Source organism: Chenopodium album, chromosome 22, assembly GCF_948465745.1.
Source record: "Chenopodium album chromosome 22, dcCheAlbu1.1, whole genome shotgun sequence".
In the NCBI taxonomy this organism is placed as follows: Eukaryota; Viridiplantae; Streptophyta; class Magnoliopsida; order Caryophyllales; family Amaranthaceae; genus Chenopodium; species Chenopodium album.
Genome location: NC_137855.1, coordinates 31625613 through 31642326, shown reverse-complemented (window position 1 = coordinate 31642326; position 16714 = coordinate 31625613). Strand labels below are relative to the sequence as shown.

The 16714-nt window shown below is 32.4% G+C and overlaps 2 protein-coding genes across 3 annotated transcripts; one reads left to right on the top strand and one right to left on the bottom strand.

Annotated features, from left to right (window-relative positions):
* The first annotated feature begins 3452 nt into the window (after positions 1-3452).
* LOC145605434 (protein trichome birefringence-like 37) lies at positions 3453-7694 on the top strand. The gene is made up of 5 exons (XM_081661485.1): positions 3453-3793; positions 4092-4263; positions 5392-5570; positions 6871-7029; positions 7190-7694. Exons 1-5 carry the CDS (start codon positions 3513-3515, stop codon positions 7506-7508), a joined length of 1110 nt encoding a protein of 369 aa, XP_081517611.1. The 5' UTR covers positions 3453-3512; the 3' UTR covers positions 7509-7694.
* A 3616-nt stretch (positions 7695-11310) lies between these two features.
* LOC145606067 (alpha-galactosidase-like) lies at positions 11311-15179 on the bottom strand. Of its 2 annotated transcripts, XM_081662128.1 has the most exons (15): positions 14773-15177; positions 14362-14420; positions 14211-14267; positions 14088-14122; positions 13747-13850; positions 13544-13619; positions 13354-13412; positions 13126-13191; positions 12920-13003; positions 12690-12754; positions 12515-12597; positions 12339-12429; positions 12206-12255; positions 11762-11902; positions 11311-11655 (listed from the first exon to the last, which is right to left on the bottom strand). In XM_081662128.1, exons 1-15 carry the CDS (start codon positions 14946-14948, stop codon positions 11566-11568), a joined length of 1236 nt encoding a protein of 411 aa, XP_081518254.1. In that variant the 5' UTR covers positions 14949-15177; the 3' UTR covers positions 11311-11565. The 2 variants fall into 2 exon arrangements, 1 of the variants encoding a protein (XP_081518254.1); XR_014105206.1 differs by lacking the exon at positions 12206-12255 and having other exon boundaries at positions 14773-15179.
* Positions 15180-16714: the final 1535 nt, after the last annotated feature.

Below are 16714 nucleotides of genomic sequence, written 5' to 3'. Positions count from 1 at the left end.
TATTGTTTTTTCTAGGGGCCTAGTTCCTCGTTTGCACTAAAAAAATGGTCGGCTAAGGTTTAGGGGGTCATTTTGATCCTTTAAGAATCTAATTTAAGCTCATATTTGGCAAAAAAATTAGCATAAATGCCCCATTTTGCAAATTTTATGGTAAAAAAACTATGACCTTAACACGCAAAAAAGCGTATTTACATTATTTATTTCCCAATTTCGAGCTTATTTTGGATTCATAAAGGGCTCAAATGACCATCAAAACCTTACATGGACAATTTACATAGTAAAAAAAAAACCGGCACACAAATCGAGATAATTCTTGCCACACAAAACGGGGCATTTGCGTTTTTATTTTGTTGTTGCCAATTTCGAGCTTAATTTGATCCATAAAGAGTTAAAATGACCTCCAGAACCTAATCCGATTAATTATCATGGTTAAAATTTAAATACTCGCTAATCGAGATATATTTCGACACACAAAACGAGACATTTTCGTTATCTTTTGCCAATTCCGAGCTTAATTTGAGGCGTAAGGGGTCAAAATAACCCCCAAAACTTTACCCGAACAATTTTCATCACGTAAATCGAGGAAAAATATTATTTTTATTACATAAAATAAATGATTAATTAAAATGAACCAATCATATCATGACATGTGTCATGATTAAACCTTATTGACTAACGGAGTTAACGACCGTTAAAGTCATTAATGACACTTGGTGAATTTTTTAAAAATTGAGTGGCATTTGGTGAATTTTGAAAATCTTGATGGCATTTGGTGAATTGTTAAAGTACACAGTGATATTTGGTGAAATAGCCGTTCAATCTAGTTTCTAAGGTATGGAGAAATTAAACTATGTCATGAAATTGGGATAAGAATATAGTCTAAAATAAAGTTGGGATAAAACAATTAATAAAAAGACCTAGGGTTATGGTTCACCATGCTTATAATTCTAAATCTATCAAACATCAATAACAATTCAATCCAATCAATTATCTAGAGTAATTGCTAAGCCTACGGTCGGGTCTTAACGCTCTAAATTCAACATATGTAGTTAGGTCGCTAACATAAAAAATTGCTAATTGTAGGTAAGCCTCTAAAACTAAGATCTTTTAATTCAAACTCTTATTAACAATAATTAATCAAACAATTGATCAGGTTGCAAGATTAACAATAAAACACTATCAATTAGAGAAATCAATAATCAAAATATCAATAATATCAATCAAGATTTATTATTTAAACATGGATTCCCAAACCCTAGAAATAAAACTACTCAAACGTGGAAGAAAAAATTAAACCTAGATATAAGGAATAAAACATAACAAAAAACAAGAAATAGAAATAAAATACCTCAATGTATTGAAATAATAAACCCAAGAATTATCCATGGAAGAATCCATGGAGATGCCATGAGAAACTATTGTTCAAGAGAAAACTAAAAGGAACGCAAAAAGCGAAATAAGGGAAAAGTAATAATCCCTTGAATTATATAAAAACTTCCTAAATTCTAATCTAAAGAAATAAAGAAAAGAAATAAGAAAATAAAAATTACACAAGTTGAATTATTATTGGACGATAGAAAATGATGACGTGGCATAAAACCGTAAGCGAGTTCGAAGGACACGATATACTCGTGAGCTGCTTTGGCTGCTCGTCAGAACCGGCGGGCGCAGGATGGTGGCCATGGCCTGGTAGTAGGTGCGCCTTGAGTGGGCGCGGGACAGACCCGCAGCAATATAATATCCCGCGGGTGGCTGACTGCATTGCTTGGATTCAAACGTCTATAACTTCCGTTTTAGGAAGCATCTTGGGTCTTATGACCTATCATTGGAAAGCTCTTCAAGTCTAGTTTCCAACGCAATTTGAATCGATTCAATCCGATCTGTATAACTTGAGTTATGAGCAAACGAATAAGCATGGGTCAGTTTGACACTTTGCAAACCATCGTTTTTCTTCACTTTTAACTCCGATTTGATTCCGAAAGGTGCTTAGAGACCCTTATGGTTGCTATTATCGTTCCTCATGCATATAAATCTCAACATAAGATTTCACAAACACATATCTTTCATTGAGTGATATCGATTCATCGACTTTTTATACTTTTATTGTCCAATTCATCTAAAACCACTCCGAAAGCGTCCAAATAGTAAGCTTAATAGAACACAAAACGGACAACTTATGCATTTGCAACCTTAAAAAAGACCTAAAAAAACTATAAAACTAGCATAAAAGTGCCTATTAAACCTATATAATTGTGATTCATAATCAAAAACCAATAAAACAATGACACGTGTCATGGTAACCTATATTTACAGGTTACCAACCGGTAATGTCTTGTTTGAAATGGACACTCCCAAAGGTTGTATTATTACAAAATAATCCAAAGGTTGTATTATTTAAAAATAGAAAATTTGCAAACTGCAGTCATTTAAAGTTCGTATTTTGCAAATTGCAACCATTTAAAAAAAAAATTGCAAATTGTAGCCCAAAAGTTCGTATAAATTGTAAATTGCAGCGTGATTCAACTTTTTCATCAGTTTACATGTCGAAAAATCCTCGGTAAAGGTTTTAGGGATCATTTTAGTTCTTAGGGGACCGAATTGAGCTCGGAATTAGCAAAAAAAAATAACGTTAATGCCTAAATATGTATATGTATATGTAGCGTCGTGTCATCATCTATGTGGTGCCATGTAATAAATCTCATTAATTATAATATGGAGTGACACATGTCGTCAACACGTTGTTTCCATAAAATTTAATAATATTATATAGATTTGAGCTAGGTTTATGTATTTTGGACTAGCTTGGGCTATTGAAAAGGCTTAAATGGCATAAGTAATGATAGAAAATGGAAATGACTTGGGTTTCTAAGCAAGATGCAAGTGTTACTTAGATCCAGTACGCAACTAATCATCCGACCAAATGGCGGTGAATAATTTATTTGCCACTGGATTTTCGTCTAGGAGACATTTTAACGTATTTACAATTACTTTTATTTTAATTATTAAAAAATTATTCAAAATATTTCAACTCTTTAAGCCATAAACTTTACCAAACACAAAAGTTAATAAACTACCTTCTTATTAGTTTCAACATCTTATTTTTCCAAGTTTCATTTCCATTTCAGTTTGTGTTGTCAAACATAACCTAAATTTAAAATTATACATACAATATTTTGGAAAAAAAATAATAAAGTACAGAATTGACAGACATGTTTTTGCATTGCTTACTTTGTAACCTTCACTTATTTTAAAAGTATCTTATGGTTCAAGAACAAGCTAGCTATACACAACAATAATCTATAATATGTAACATTGAATACATTAATCAAAAAGCATAGTATATCTATATCATTATCAATCATAGGGCCCACAGTTAATCATGAAAATACAAATAGTGAACGAAAATCTAAGCTAACTAACCATATCATATTATAAAAGCTCACATTTTTTCTTTCTAGCTCTTACTCACCTAAACATACACATTCTATCTTTTCCTCATACTTTTTGATGCAATGGAGTGCAAATTTGCATTAGCCATATTTGTTTTACTTTTGCATCAATGTATAGCTAATGTGGAGGATTCAACAACAATAGAGGTTTCGAAATCGAATAAATCTTCTAGTAGTTGTAATCTTTTCCAAGGTACTTGGGTGTATGACGATGCTTATACTCCATATTATGACTCCTCTACTTGTTCATCTATCATCAAAGAGTTTGATTGCTTAAGCAATGGACGCCCGGATCAACTCTACCTCAAATATAGGTGGAAGCCTAGTGGTTGCGATTTACCAAGGTAACTCCTTAACCACGTCGTTTATTGTATAATGAGCCACTCAGGTATACGAATGTTAGTGGACCAACTCACCAAAAGCTTAAGTTGATGGTTGAGCTATATAATTATGTTTTATAATCTATCAATGAATAAACATCACCTTGAGTGGCATATTTACGTCCATCCATAGTAGTGATACTTGCCTATTTGGCTTTATGTAAGAGTTTGTATAAGAATTTTTGTGCATATACATTTCCAATGGAAGAATTTGCATGCATATTTTGTTAATTTTTATATTTTCTTAATATATTATATATAGATTCGATGGTCAAGATTTTGTGACAAGGTTCACGGGAAAGAAGATAATGTTCGTGGGAGATTCCTTAAGCCTTGATCAATGGCAATCATTTACATGCATGTTGCAAGCAGCCCTGCCACATTGTAATCACAAGCTTACAGTAAAAGGAGCCCTCTCTACACATACCATAATGGTACATGCATATTATGATTTAATTAATTACCCAATAATATTTATACTAGGTCAGATCCCGTGCCATGCACTGTAATTTCAATATTTATCATTAATTTAATACAATTATTTTACTATAAAAAATAATATCAAATTGCAAAATAGGATGAAATTAAAGTTCTGTAATTACCATTTTTTTGAATCTTTAATGAAAACAGAGGAAAAAATGCATGCACGACTAATAAAAATAACCATGGATTACATTACAAAGTTGTAGATGATATTACATTATTGTATTATATGACTTTGTTCCCGTCATAAAATAAATAAATATATAAATCTTTGTTGAATGTGTAAAAATGAATGTACTTGCCAAATAGAAAAGAAGTAATATTGTAAAGTAAGTATTAAATTAAATACTTCTCTAAGAAGCTTTGAAAAAATTAAAAAAAAAAAAAAGACCTTTTGGAGGGAAAATTTTTAACCAGGTTATGAAAAGTGTCATTTCTGGTTTTGCCTTTAGTATAGGTGTATTGATAGGTTAATTTCTTATATGTTATCATGTATGTTATACTCCCTCCGATTCTTATTATATGTGTTTCAGTAATCGTTTAATTCCACTCTTTAATTAAGATTTCTCTATTCTACTTTGTTCTTTTTTATGGAGATAAAATGTATTTCTTTTATTCTTTCGACCGGTCCATATGAATTTATATTTGATAATACTCAAATCTATACAAAAAAAAAAAAAAAAAAAAAAGGAAAAAAATATATTTAAGGACATACATAATTTTGTTTAATTATTATATTTCTGAGTATGCGTAGATACAATATATTTATGGAAACTTTTTATTTTATTTTATTTTATTTTATATTTTGAAACAATGGAAAAAAAAAATTATATATGCTTTAAGAGTGCGTAATTTCGATATTATCCTAACCTATCACAATAAAAAATAAAAATAAAAAAATTATGACAATAATGTTTTGTTGCCCATCACATCTAAAGTTGCTTCTACTACTTGTATAAGAAAATATGTGACATGTTTTTTCTTGGAATGTCCTTAAATTGTCTATTTATGGTATCATTATTTTGAGGAAGAAAGTATAAAAATGATGATTATATGTCTTTTGTGTCTATCATACATAGGACTACAACATTTCAATGATGTTATATCGAACTCCATATTTGGTTGATATTGTAAGTGACAAGATAGGGAAGGTGCTAAAGCTTGATTCTATAAACAATGGCAATGCTTGGAAAGGCATGGATGTTCTCATCTTCAACAGTTGGCATTGGTGGGTCCACAAAGGAAGCAAAAGTCAAGGGTATCATACAATACATCTCTTTGACACTACTCCCTTCGTAGTTTTGAATTAACAATTACACTTTACTTTTCATCTAAATCATAGAAATGATTGAAAAATTATACTCCTTTTATTTCAATATTAACATCCTAATTTGATTAGCACATATGTCGTTACAAAACTTTGTATATATATATATATATATATATATATATATATATATATATATATATATATATATATATATTCAATTGAGAGGGATGATTTTAACATGTAACTACATGCATGAATTGTTTAACATTATCTATTAACTATTAAGTATATACTAGTACATATAGTATCAACATTGGTCAACGTAGCTAGTGTATGTGAATAGTTTAAAAAAAAAATTAAAACGAAACATGTATGAAAAGATGGAGTAAGTAAAAGAGAGAAAAAAGAAGGTAAAATTCCGGTGGAAAGTTTTACATAATTCATAATTAATTTGACCATATTTTTTATTTTACTAATTTATAATACGGAGTATACAAATTTTATCACATATAAATAATTTGTATTTAAGGAAATCTCAAATATTTTAAATTAATATAATGTATATATTTATAATATGGTATCATTATAGATTTGTGCATTGACAATTGTAATCATTAATCAAATTGTGTCAATATTTTGGAGGAGATGAAACATTAATAAGACAAAATAGGGCCTGCTCACATTTACTTAATTTTATTTCAGTTCATTTCAGTTCCAATCAGTTTAGCTTCATTCAGTTCAGCTCCTAATTTCCCTCTCTCATAAAATATTCATTTCAGCTCAGTTCAGTTTAGTTCAGTTCAGCTTCTAATTTCCCTCTCTCATAAAATATTCAGTTCAGCTCAGTTTAATTTAGTTCTATTCAGTTCAGCTCCAATCAATTCAGTTTAGTTCAGTTCAGTTCAGCTCAGCTCAGTTCAGTAAATGTGAACAGGTCCATAATGACTAAAAGAGTATTGTTATGTATACAAAGAGAAAAAAAAATTACTTCTTAAAGTAATACTAACCACATCTCTTTAAAATGAAAGAAGGTTAAGGATAACCATGTTTTTTTTTTTTTTTTTTTTTTTTTTTTTTTTTTTTTGAAGAAATTAACCATGTTTTTGAAATAGCCATAGTAAGTAATGGTAATCATTATTTTAGAACTAAAATAGTATTATTACATGTCTATGTATGTGTTTACAGGGATTAAATTAAATTAATAGATATAAACACTGATTAGATATGATTAATGCTAGATTAACTCTTATCAGCCGTAATCTGATTCTTGATCTCAACATAAAACCAGATGGGATTACATCCAGAAGGGCAAAAAGATATACAAGGACATGGACCGTTTGACTGCTTATAAATATGGATTGACAACTTGGTCTAAGTGGGTTGACAAATATGCTAACAACAACAACATTCAAGTTTTCTTCCAAGGCATCTCTCCCACTCACTACAGGTTAGTATCAGATGCACATTTACGTCTAATACTACCTCCGTTTCACAATATTTGACCCTTTCCTTTTTTTACACGTTTGGTTTGCTAATACACAAGTTTAACCATTAGTATTGTTAACACGTACTCATAGTTGACTCTTTTGAAATTTATGTTGTACTAGGTCTCAAGAGTGGAACGCGAGTACTGGAGATTGTAAAGGAGAAACAAAACCGATACCAGGATCAACATATCCGGCAGGCTTACCACCTGCAGACGGAGTAGTAAAGCAAATATTGAGTAACATGTCAACAAAGGTTACGTTACTAGACGTAACAACAATGTCACAACTAAGAAAAGATGGACATCCTTCAATATATGGTTTGGATGGCAATGATTGTTCTCATTGGTGTCTTCCTGGGATCCCTGATACTTGGAATGAACTCTTGTCAGCTCTTCTTGTTTCTCAAGCTAAGAAAACTCTACAATTCAACCAACTTTGATTACATTGCAAAATTTCATTGTAGTGGACACACTATTATTTGGCTCTTGTATTATTTATTATATTCATGTCTTAAATTTTAATTAAATACATGAATAAATTTCTAAAAAGTGAATGTCCAAAAATAACTCTTTAATTCAATTTGTTATTATTTAATAAATTAAAATTTTATATGTGGCTAACCTATAGGCACTTGTATTATTACATTAATGTCTGCATAATTTAAATTTTATTTAATATATTCATGTATAAATTTCCAAATTGTGATTTCTACATTCACTTTTATAGTAAGGGTCTGTTCACATTTACTTAATTTCAGTTCAGTTCACTTCAGTTCAGCTCCTAACTTCCCTCTCTCACAAATTATTCATTTCAGCTCAGTTCAATTCAGTTCAGCTCCAATCAGTTCAGTTCAGTTCTAATCAGTTTAGTTCAGTTCAGTAAATGTGAACAGACCCTCAGTCACTTATTTCCAAATAGTTAATGCCAGAGCTATGCTCGGGTTTTTCAATTAATACATGGTTGGATTATTTTTATGCATTACATAAAATGATTTACTTACTCGTTAATAAATGAAATTATCAATATGTAATAAACCCTTTTTTAAAAAAGTTGATCAATTTGAAAACAGGATTATCTATGTTAAAATTTAAATTTTCTGTCTTATCTTTAATTTTGACAAAATTGGGCCTGTTCAAATTTATAGAACTAAGCTAAACTGAACTGAATTGATTGAAACTGAACTGAACTGAAATATTTTATGAGAGAAGGAAATTAGGACTGAACTGAATTGAACTGATTGGAGCTGAACAGATTAGAGCTGAACTGAAATTAAGCTGAAGTGAACAGGCCCTTATTACTTATTTTCTTATAAAAAAAAAGTTTTTGGAGAGAAAATTTTAAATGTAGTGTTGACATGACGACATGTGTAATCTAAGAATTATTTAGGGGATTACTTTAGTACAATTATATATTACTCCCTCCATTTCATATTGTTAGTCCCATTTGGAATCTTTTAACTCTTAAAAATTAGAGAGAATATTCTAAATTTCTCTCTATATATAATAACAAATATAGTCATGTGAGATATAGTTTTATTCGTCTCGTTGAGTATCTTTATTAATATCTAATTTTTATAATTTTTTGTTGTGTGAGATTAAAGACATTTACGATCAAAGATAGATTGCATCGATATACGTAAATGAGACTAAAGGCCTGTTCTCATTAACTGAACTCAGCTGAACTGAACTGAACTGAACTAAACTCAGCTGAACTGAACTGAACTGAACTCAGCTGAACTGAACTGAGCTGAGCTGAACTGAAATGAATATTTTATAAGAGAAGGAAATTAGGAGCTGAACTAAACTGAACTGAACTAAACTGAACTGAGCTGAACTGAACTGAGCTGAACTGAACTGAACTGAACTGAATTTCAACGTAAGAGAACATGCCCTAACATTATGAAATGGAGGGAGTAGTATAGATTCAATTTGCAATGACAATTCATTTATTCATGCAACATATTTACAACTTGTAATTTTGTTTATTTTCTATAAAAAAATTAAATAAATAAATAAGTTATCATAGGGTTTTTTTTTTTTTTTTTTTGACGGGGGAAAATAATATCGGTAGTAAATGTATAGCCATATGACATCTAGTACCTCCATTAACATTTACTTGCAATTTTGGAATATTTTATGTCTCTCAAATAATACCTTAAAGGTGCAACTAAATGTTAATGGAGGTAGTATATCCAATTGAATATGTTATGGAGTAATTCCAGCGAAATCGTGTGAAAGGTCCACTTTTGTTGTTTTGGGTACTACACTGATTTTTTTTTTTTTTTTTGGTTGTTTATTAGAGTGCCACAAGGGCGAGGGTGAGAATTGATCCAAAGATCGATCTCCTGGAATTGGGAGGGATGCTCTAACCACTTGAGCTATCCCTCACTATCTTGGCTGCTACACTAATGAAGATGGAGTATATAGTTTGATTCTGATTATTGTTTGATCTAATTACATATCCGAGTTGACCTACCGATGTTACTGCAATGCTATGTTTCATGCTTATCATATACTTAGAATCTATTTCTAGCTAAGATGGTAATAAGTATGGTTTTCGCGGTTTGGTGTTCAAACCTGTTTGTATGCACACTTTTAGTTAATAATGACATAGAATTAAAATTGATGAATATGTGGCATGATTCTAGGGTAAAAAAAGAGGAACATGAGGCACATAAACATCTTTAGGAATACCTTTTAGGGGGTGTTTGGTATAATGATTTTAGATGTAGGAAACAGATTCAATCAAATGTTTTCATTTCTAGTTGTTTGGTATGGGATAAAAATAACAAATACCGCTTCTTAAGGGTAACAAAATCCCCTTATTTGTTACCCTTGACAAACTAGTGGAAACAAAACACTGCACGTTTCCTTACTCAATCACAATCTTATACCTACTCAACTTGTTTCTATTCCACTTGAATACCAAACATATAGTAAGGGTAACGTTTATCATTACCCTTTCCCCTATTTCTTTGAATCATTTCTGTTTCATTCACAATGTTTATACCAAACACTCTCTTAATGTATAGTATAGAAACTATAGATATTGATAATAGAACACATTTATTACCTCCTTTTTATATTATTTGTAACAATAAGAGATATTTTTTCTCTATTTATGTCAAATCATTGCAAATACTATGAAACGGAGGTAGTATATTTAAAACCATTGATGGCTTGTGGCCAGACTTTTATTTATTGGATTGGGTCCAAACTTTGGTACTTGTATATATTTAGTAGACAAGCACATTGTATTATTTCAAGATAAGTCTACTTGATTGTTATTTGTCTAAATTATTTATACAATGTAGCAATTTGATTAAAAGGCTTCTGAATTTACGACCAACTGTAGCTACTGTATCTGTTTTGTTTCTTGTATGGACGAACAATTATTTTTAGTCCTTTTATTGAAAAATCAAGGGAGTTTTTAATACTGAAGTTTTATCATTATGTTAGCAAAAATTATTTAACAATGCTCTCACTGTCTCACACTGTTGCACCCATAAATCCATCTGAGCCCTGATACCATAAACATCATTTTATTAGTTATGCTTACTCCTTGAGCATTTAGATTTTATCAACTTTGTCTTTCACATCATCTCAAAACTTGATTAGGCCTCATAACTGTCTTGGTTTGGTTTGACCTAAAGATTTAGTTAGGAAAGCCAAGTCATTAAACATGTAAAATTTGTACCAAGAAGCCTTTATGTTTGTTTATCTTCTGCTTTGTTCTCAATTTGTACCAAGAAGCCTTCATATTCGCGTAAAAATAAATTACCTTCAAATTCAATTTCACTTCAATCAGGAAGCATCCCAAATCTAACTTCACAGGTCATAATGTGATCATGTGGTGCTACTATTATGTGAAAGCATACTGTATGAGACAAGGCAATCACTTCAAATTCCTGAAGAACTGAAGCAAAATTTGACTCAATTAGGTTAAATTGAGATATCGGCTACTGATTGTAGCACATAAACCATAGCTGCAGCAAAAGGCAACAAAGAGAACTTAAAAACTTAATCATAAAGTCACAAATAGCATTAAACTAGATAATTCTCGAGTCATGACTGTCAACATTTTAAATATGCTTTCTTTATGCAGCATGCCAACAGTCCTGAATATGTAAGATTGCTATTGATGTTCCCTTATACATCATATTCTTTATACTTTGCTTTGAAAAGGTACATTATAATTATATTTTACGCGAACATATAATGAGTTTGCCACAGCACAGTAGGTAGTAACAAATATAATTCTTGATTATTAGAAGTAACTTAGTTGAATCTCACATTTGTTATTTGAAAATACTGCCCATAAACATAACATGTATTAGATGTATATATTGGGTATTACTGTAGTATACAAATGTGAAACACTGTCTATGTGTTTTGCATAGGTCTGTTTTCCTAGTTATCGAATCATCTCTTCCTCTTCCTGTTGATCATACAAGAAGATTTGCTTTTACGCGATCTATTTGCATTGGCTTGGAAATCTCACAAGTAGGGTGCTAAGATGTACATCTTAACTGCATGTGAATCAACTTGAGCAGAAAGCTGAGCTTTGACACCACGCTGAGTTGAATGCTGCTTTTTCAAGTGTATTGAATGAAGATGGATCATGGAGTTAGAAAATCAAGCAAAAGAAGATAATTATCCGATTTATCAGAAACAAAAGGTAACAACTACTCACCCTCCATAAGTCCCGAGCATCCACTATAGTTGTTGGCTTAAGACCTATATCAGACCAATAAGCAGTAATATTTGATGATGAAGATCCTCTATTCCATAGAATAACAGCCATCCTCCTCTGAGTCAATGGACCAGCCCATACCTAAACATTTCATAAGATATTAGTCTGAGGCTTGCATGCCAAAAATGATCATTTGGACTCTGAAAAACTAGCGTGTACAAAGTATACACAAATTCTTATGTGTGGCTAGTCATACGTGTGGCCAATGTTACAGGGGTTACTTGATCAGTGTTACAAGGGTTACTCGGTCAGTGTTACAAGGGTCACTCGGTCAGGCGGTCAGTGTTACAGGGGTCACTCGTCACTCGATTAGTATGGTAGGGGTTGCTCGGTCAGTATTATAGGGCCTACTCGGTCAGTATTGAGTTGCAAAGTATATACTACCTCAAGATCACCATTTTTCTTAACCTTTCTCCCTTGAACGCCTAGCTTATCTGATTATAAAACTCAAACTTGTAAGTTCACTGGGTATATATATATATGAAGTAATTGACAACCTCCTCGCATCCTTGCTTACCTTGATTGACAGCAATGACCTCCTTGTTGCTTAGCAGTTCAAGAGTTGCCTGATCCATGGATCGCACATCACATCCAACCAACAAAGGAGCCTGCAGAAACCCAAGGTTTTTATACATATCTTGATCGAGTTGCATAATAAAAGTCAGAAAACTAATTAGGAAGTTAGAATAGTACCTTTACTAATGCCCATATGCTGAAGTGAGAACGATACTCCTCTTTAGTCATCCCTCCGTTACCAACTTCAAGCATGTCCGGATCTGCAGACAATGTTAGTTGTTCCTCTTTCATGTATCGTATCGAAAACAGCACTGAATCTCTTGAAAAAGAAAACAAGTATGTTTCTTGTTACCATTCCATGCTCCAGGACGAGCATATGATGCCCATTTGTCATTTTTGTCTGCTATATCTGTCATACTGATGCACAACATACAGGAGTTTTCAGATTTAATATCACAATAAAGCATTAGAGAAAATAAACTTTTGTTCTGTTCTTGAACTAGTACAGTCCCTCATTTTAACTGCTAAATATAGATGTTCAGATCAAATATAAGAATGTGTATTGAACTTTACTCTTTTTACCTATTCCATGTATCTTGAATGTCACCCGTTGTTCTCCAACTGTTTCCAATACTCGGGGCCCAAGTTGCTGGATCTTCTTGTCCCCTGCTCATCACCAAGTTTTATTGTGAGAGAATCATGCTATTGTTCTGTCGAATATCCTCAAAGTAAACTAAATTTGAAATTACAACTCCTTCGAGTTAAACTTGCATTGATGAATTACTTACCATTCACATAGAGAAAAAAATATACGTCTGCCACTTTTTAGTAGAGCCTTACTCATCTTAGGGTACCTATCCACAATTGATAGTGTTAGTGCTAGAAAGGCGGTAATATTCAACCTGAAACCTTGGGGCTGGTAATGAAGCAGATCAATTTCAGACTGTTAATAACACCAGTGAACAAGTACCATTTTGAGTTTCGTATGCTTGTAGTCTATGTAAGTAGTTACAAACCTTTCCTTTGGATCAATCTCGTTGTTCTCACAGTTGTCATATTTCAAGTAATCAACACCCTATTTCAGACATTTTTCGTAGGAAAAAAAAGTCAAAAAAACCGCTGATGAGCTAGAAACCTTCAACTGACAGATGTTTTACCATTCCATGTTGAGTGACCTTGTATCATATCTAGATATGAATTACTCACCCAAGAGGCAAAGGTTTTCGCATCCTGCATTTCATGGCCAAGCGAGCCTGGCATGGTCTTGCTACAAGTCTGAATTCTGAACCAGCAATCTTGATATCAGATTTAAGCCACTTAAACATGCATACAGTTGTAACATGATTGACTTCATATCACTACTTTTTTTTTCTGAGATAACCTATAAAATTTTGAGATAGAGTGAATACCCTGCATCTGAGTAAATTCCAAGCTTCAGCCCTTTGCTATGAACATAATTTGCTAGTGCTTTAATTCCTGAAGGAAAGGTTGAAGCTTTAGGAACCAAGTGTCCCTAGAATATTTGAACGGAGTAGGATTAGTGGGAGAAATCAAAAATGTGAAGAATACATTTTTTTTTGTTTTTTTTTTTTTTTTTTTTTTTTGGTGTTTAGAGAGCCACAAGGGCGAGGGTGAGAATCGATCCCAGATCTACTGGAACCGGGAGGGAAGCTCCAAAGTAACCACTTGAGCTATCCCTCACTCTCAAGGATACAGTAAAATAATCAGATATTCAAGGGTGAGAATGCACCTGAGAATCTCTGTTGAGTTCTGCCCAGCAATCATCTGTTATGTTACAGTTGGTGACTTAGAACCTTTATTTAAAGGGCTAAAATGTTTTAGAATTTTGGTACTTTAAAGTTTGTAGATTTACCAATGTTTATGTATTTATACCCAAGATCTGCTAGGCCACTCAACACCATAGCATCAGCTGCAGGAATGGTTTACAAAGACGTTCATCATATATTCATATCATGGAACAATATGAAGAACCTCCAAATATTACTGATTAGAAAAGTAGTTACCTGTTTCTCTAATCAAATGCTCGTCAATCTTACAGCCAAAGTGGTTCCAGCTGTTCCACCTACTCAGACGAAGAAATACATGACAGATTCAACTATAAAGAAAAACATGACAGATTTGGTTTTTTGGATTGAGTTTTTTTTTTTTTTTTTTTTTTTTTTTTTTTGCCACCACATTCGTGTTTATTTAAAGGAGAGTAAAACTAGGAAACTTGCACGAACACAAAGAGGGAAAAGGTTTAGGTTGTAGTTAAGTAACCTTAAAACAGAATCGTGCTGACCTTTGTTTTAGATTAAATATATATGAACTATATGCAGTTGAATATAATATAGACAGACATTTATTTGTCTTGACTGAATTTCAAGAAGCCAACGTTTAAAGGATGACAAGAAAGAAGTACACGTTACACGTACCCCATTTGTGGAGTAAGACCAAGGCCATTGTTTAGGAGACTACGCCGCCTGCCACCCACAGACGTATTTGGCACTGATGTATTATCAGGAAGATGCATAAGAGTTCCATGTGCAGTTCCTACCACCAACATGATCCATACCAGTATCCTACCAATTAGACCAATACGCGATGACATAATTGTTGATCAAGCTGCAACCTAGTAAGTTACCTTAGAAAGAGTTTGAATGTGTTATGTATGGATGTAAATGAAGGATATGTTTAGGTGAGAATTAATGAGATGGGTTTATGAAGATGTTTTCAAAAAAAGGGTAAAGAATTAGGTGTAACTGTAAGTAAGGCCAGTTAACTAGAAGTTGGAGCAGCTTGGGCCTAGTAGCATAATTCAGTGGACTTTGAAGCATTTTCAGTGGCATATCATATCCCTGCAATATATATTGTGAGATGAGGTGCTTTATTATTTCCTATTTGCTTAAGAGTCACGTTGTACGTAGCACGCGGGTAGAAAATACTTGAAAAGGAATCAAATTGGGACCAGAACAATCCAAGCGACCAAGTCCAAAACATTTTACACTAGTGACTGACTCATAGCACGCCCCCATTTGATTTTTTCCATTATTTCGGGATTAACTTTTAATGTCTCACAATAAGTCGGTATGCCTAAATCTAAGTTCATCTTATTTTTTGTGAGACACGCAAAAAAGAAGTCACACAATAACCTTAATATCGTCTCACAATAACTTACCCACCCCATCCCCCAATCTCACGGCTCTTTCCTTGTGCAAGTCTCATTATTAATTATGGTCACTCTCCCATTGTTGTCCAATTGATAGTCTCCTCTCTTAATTGGGACGTTGGCAATCTTCCCTCTCACTGTTCATTTATAGATAGATATTGGATTTCTTAGTCATGTATTGCCGTGATTAGAACTCTTACATTAGGCGGTCATAGATAGTGAGAATGGTAATGACATTTTGTTTAAAATTGTGATGAAACTTTTATGCCATCATAGTAAATTAGTAATTACTGTATTTTAAGGATAGATGACATTGAGCTGGCAACAAACAGATAATGAAAAGGATGGATGACATTCAATTTACTCAAGAGAATTAGGCACAATAAATCAATACTAGGGGTTTGTTCATATTTACTGAACTAATAAAGCTGAACTAAACTAAACTGAACCGAACCGAACTGAGCTGAAATGAATTGTTTATAAGAGAAGGAAATTAGGAACTAAACTGAATTAAACTGAAATTAAGCTGAAGTGAACATGTCTTAGATCAAACAATCAAATATCACAATTCAAGTCAAAATCAAAACTTTCACAAATAATAAAAATCATCCAAAAAAACTCAAAATTAATGAAATCAGAAAAGTAATATACCTTTCTCATAAAAATATACTTTTCTGATTATTACCAGGACCATGACTGAAGCATGATGATAAATCAGAAAATATACTTCTCTGTACTTTTGTTACATAGATGATCCAAAATCAGCTCCATCTTCAATTATTACCAGGACCATGACTGAAGCATACTTATTCCCTGACTGCATCATCATTCCATTCCCACCATTACTAAGCTGAATATAATAATAATGATTATTACATTTGTTATGATTATTCTAATTCTGCTCAAACCCATTATAATTTCCCATCCCTGTCATTCCCATCTTCAGCATCACCGGTACTAAACCCACACTCCCATCCCCATTCCCATTCTACAAAGACGAGTTCGACACACTACCATCTCGACTCCTATTCGAAATTGTGGTGTTGTTGAATTGTCAAGGGAAGTGGTCGTCAGGAAGAGAGAACAAGTCATGGTAATCAAGAAATTTAAATTAATTGGGTTGATTTTAATACTTAAACTAGTTTAGAACCCGTATCACGCACGTAAGTTAACATGTTGGATTCTAGGGTGTGATCAAATGTATCCTC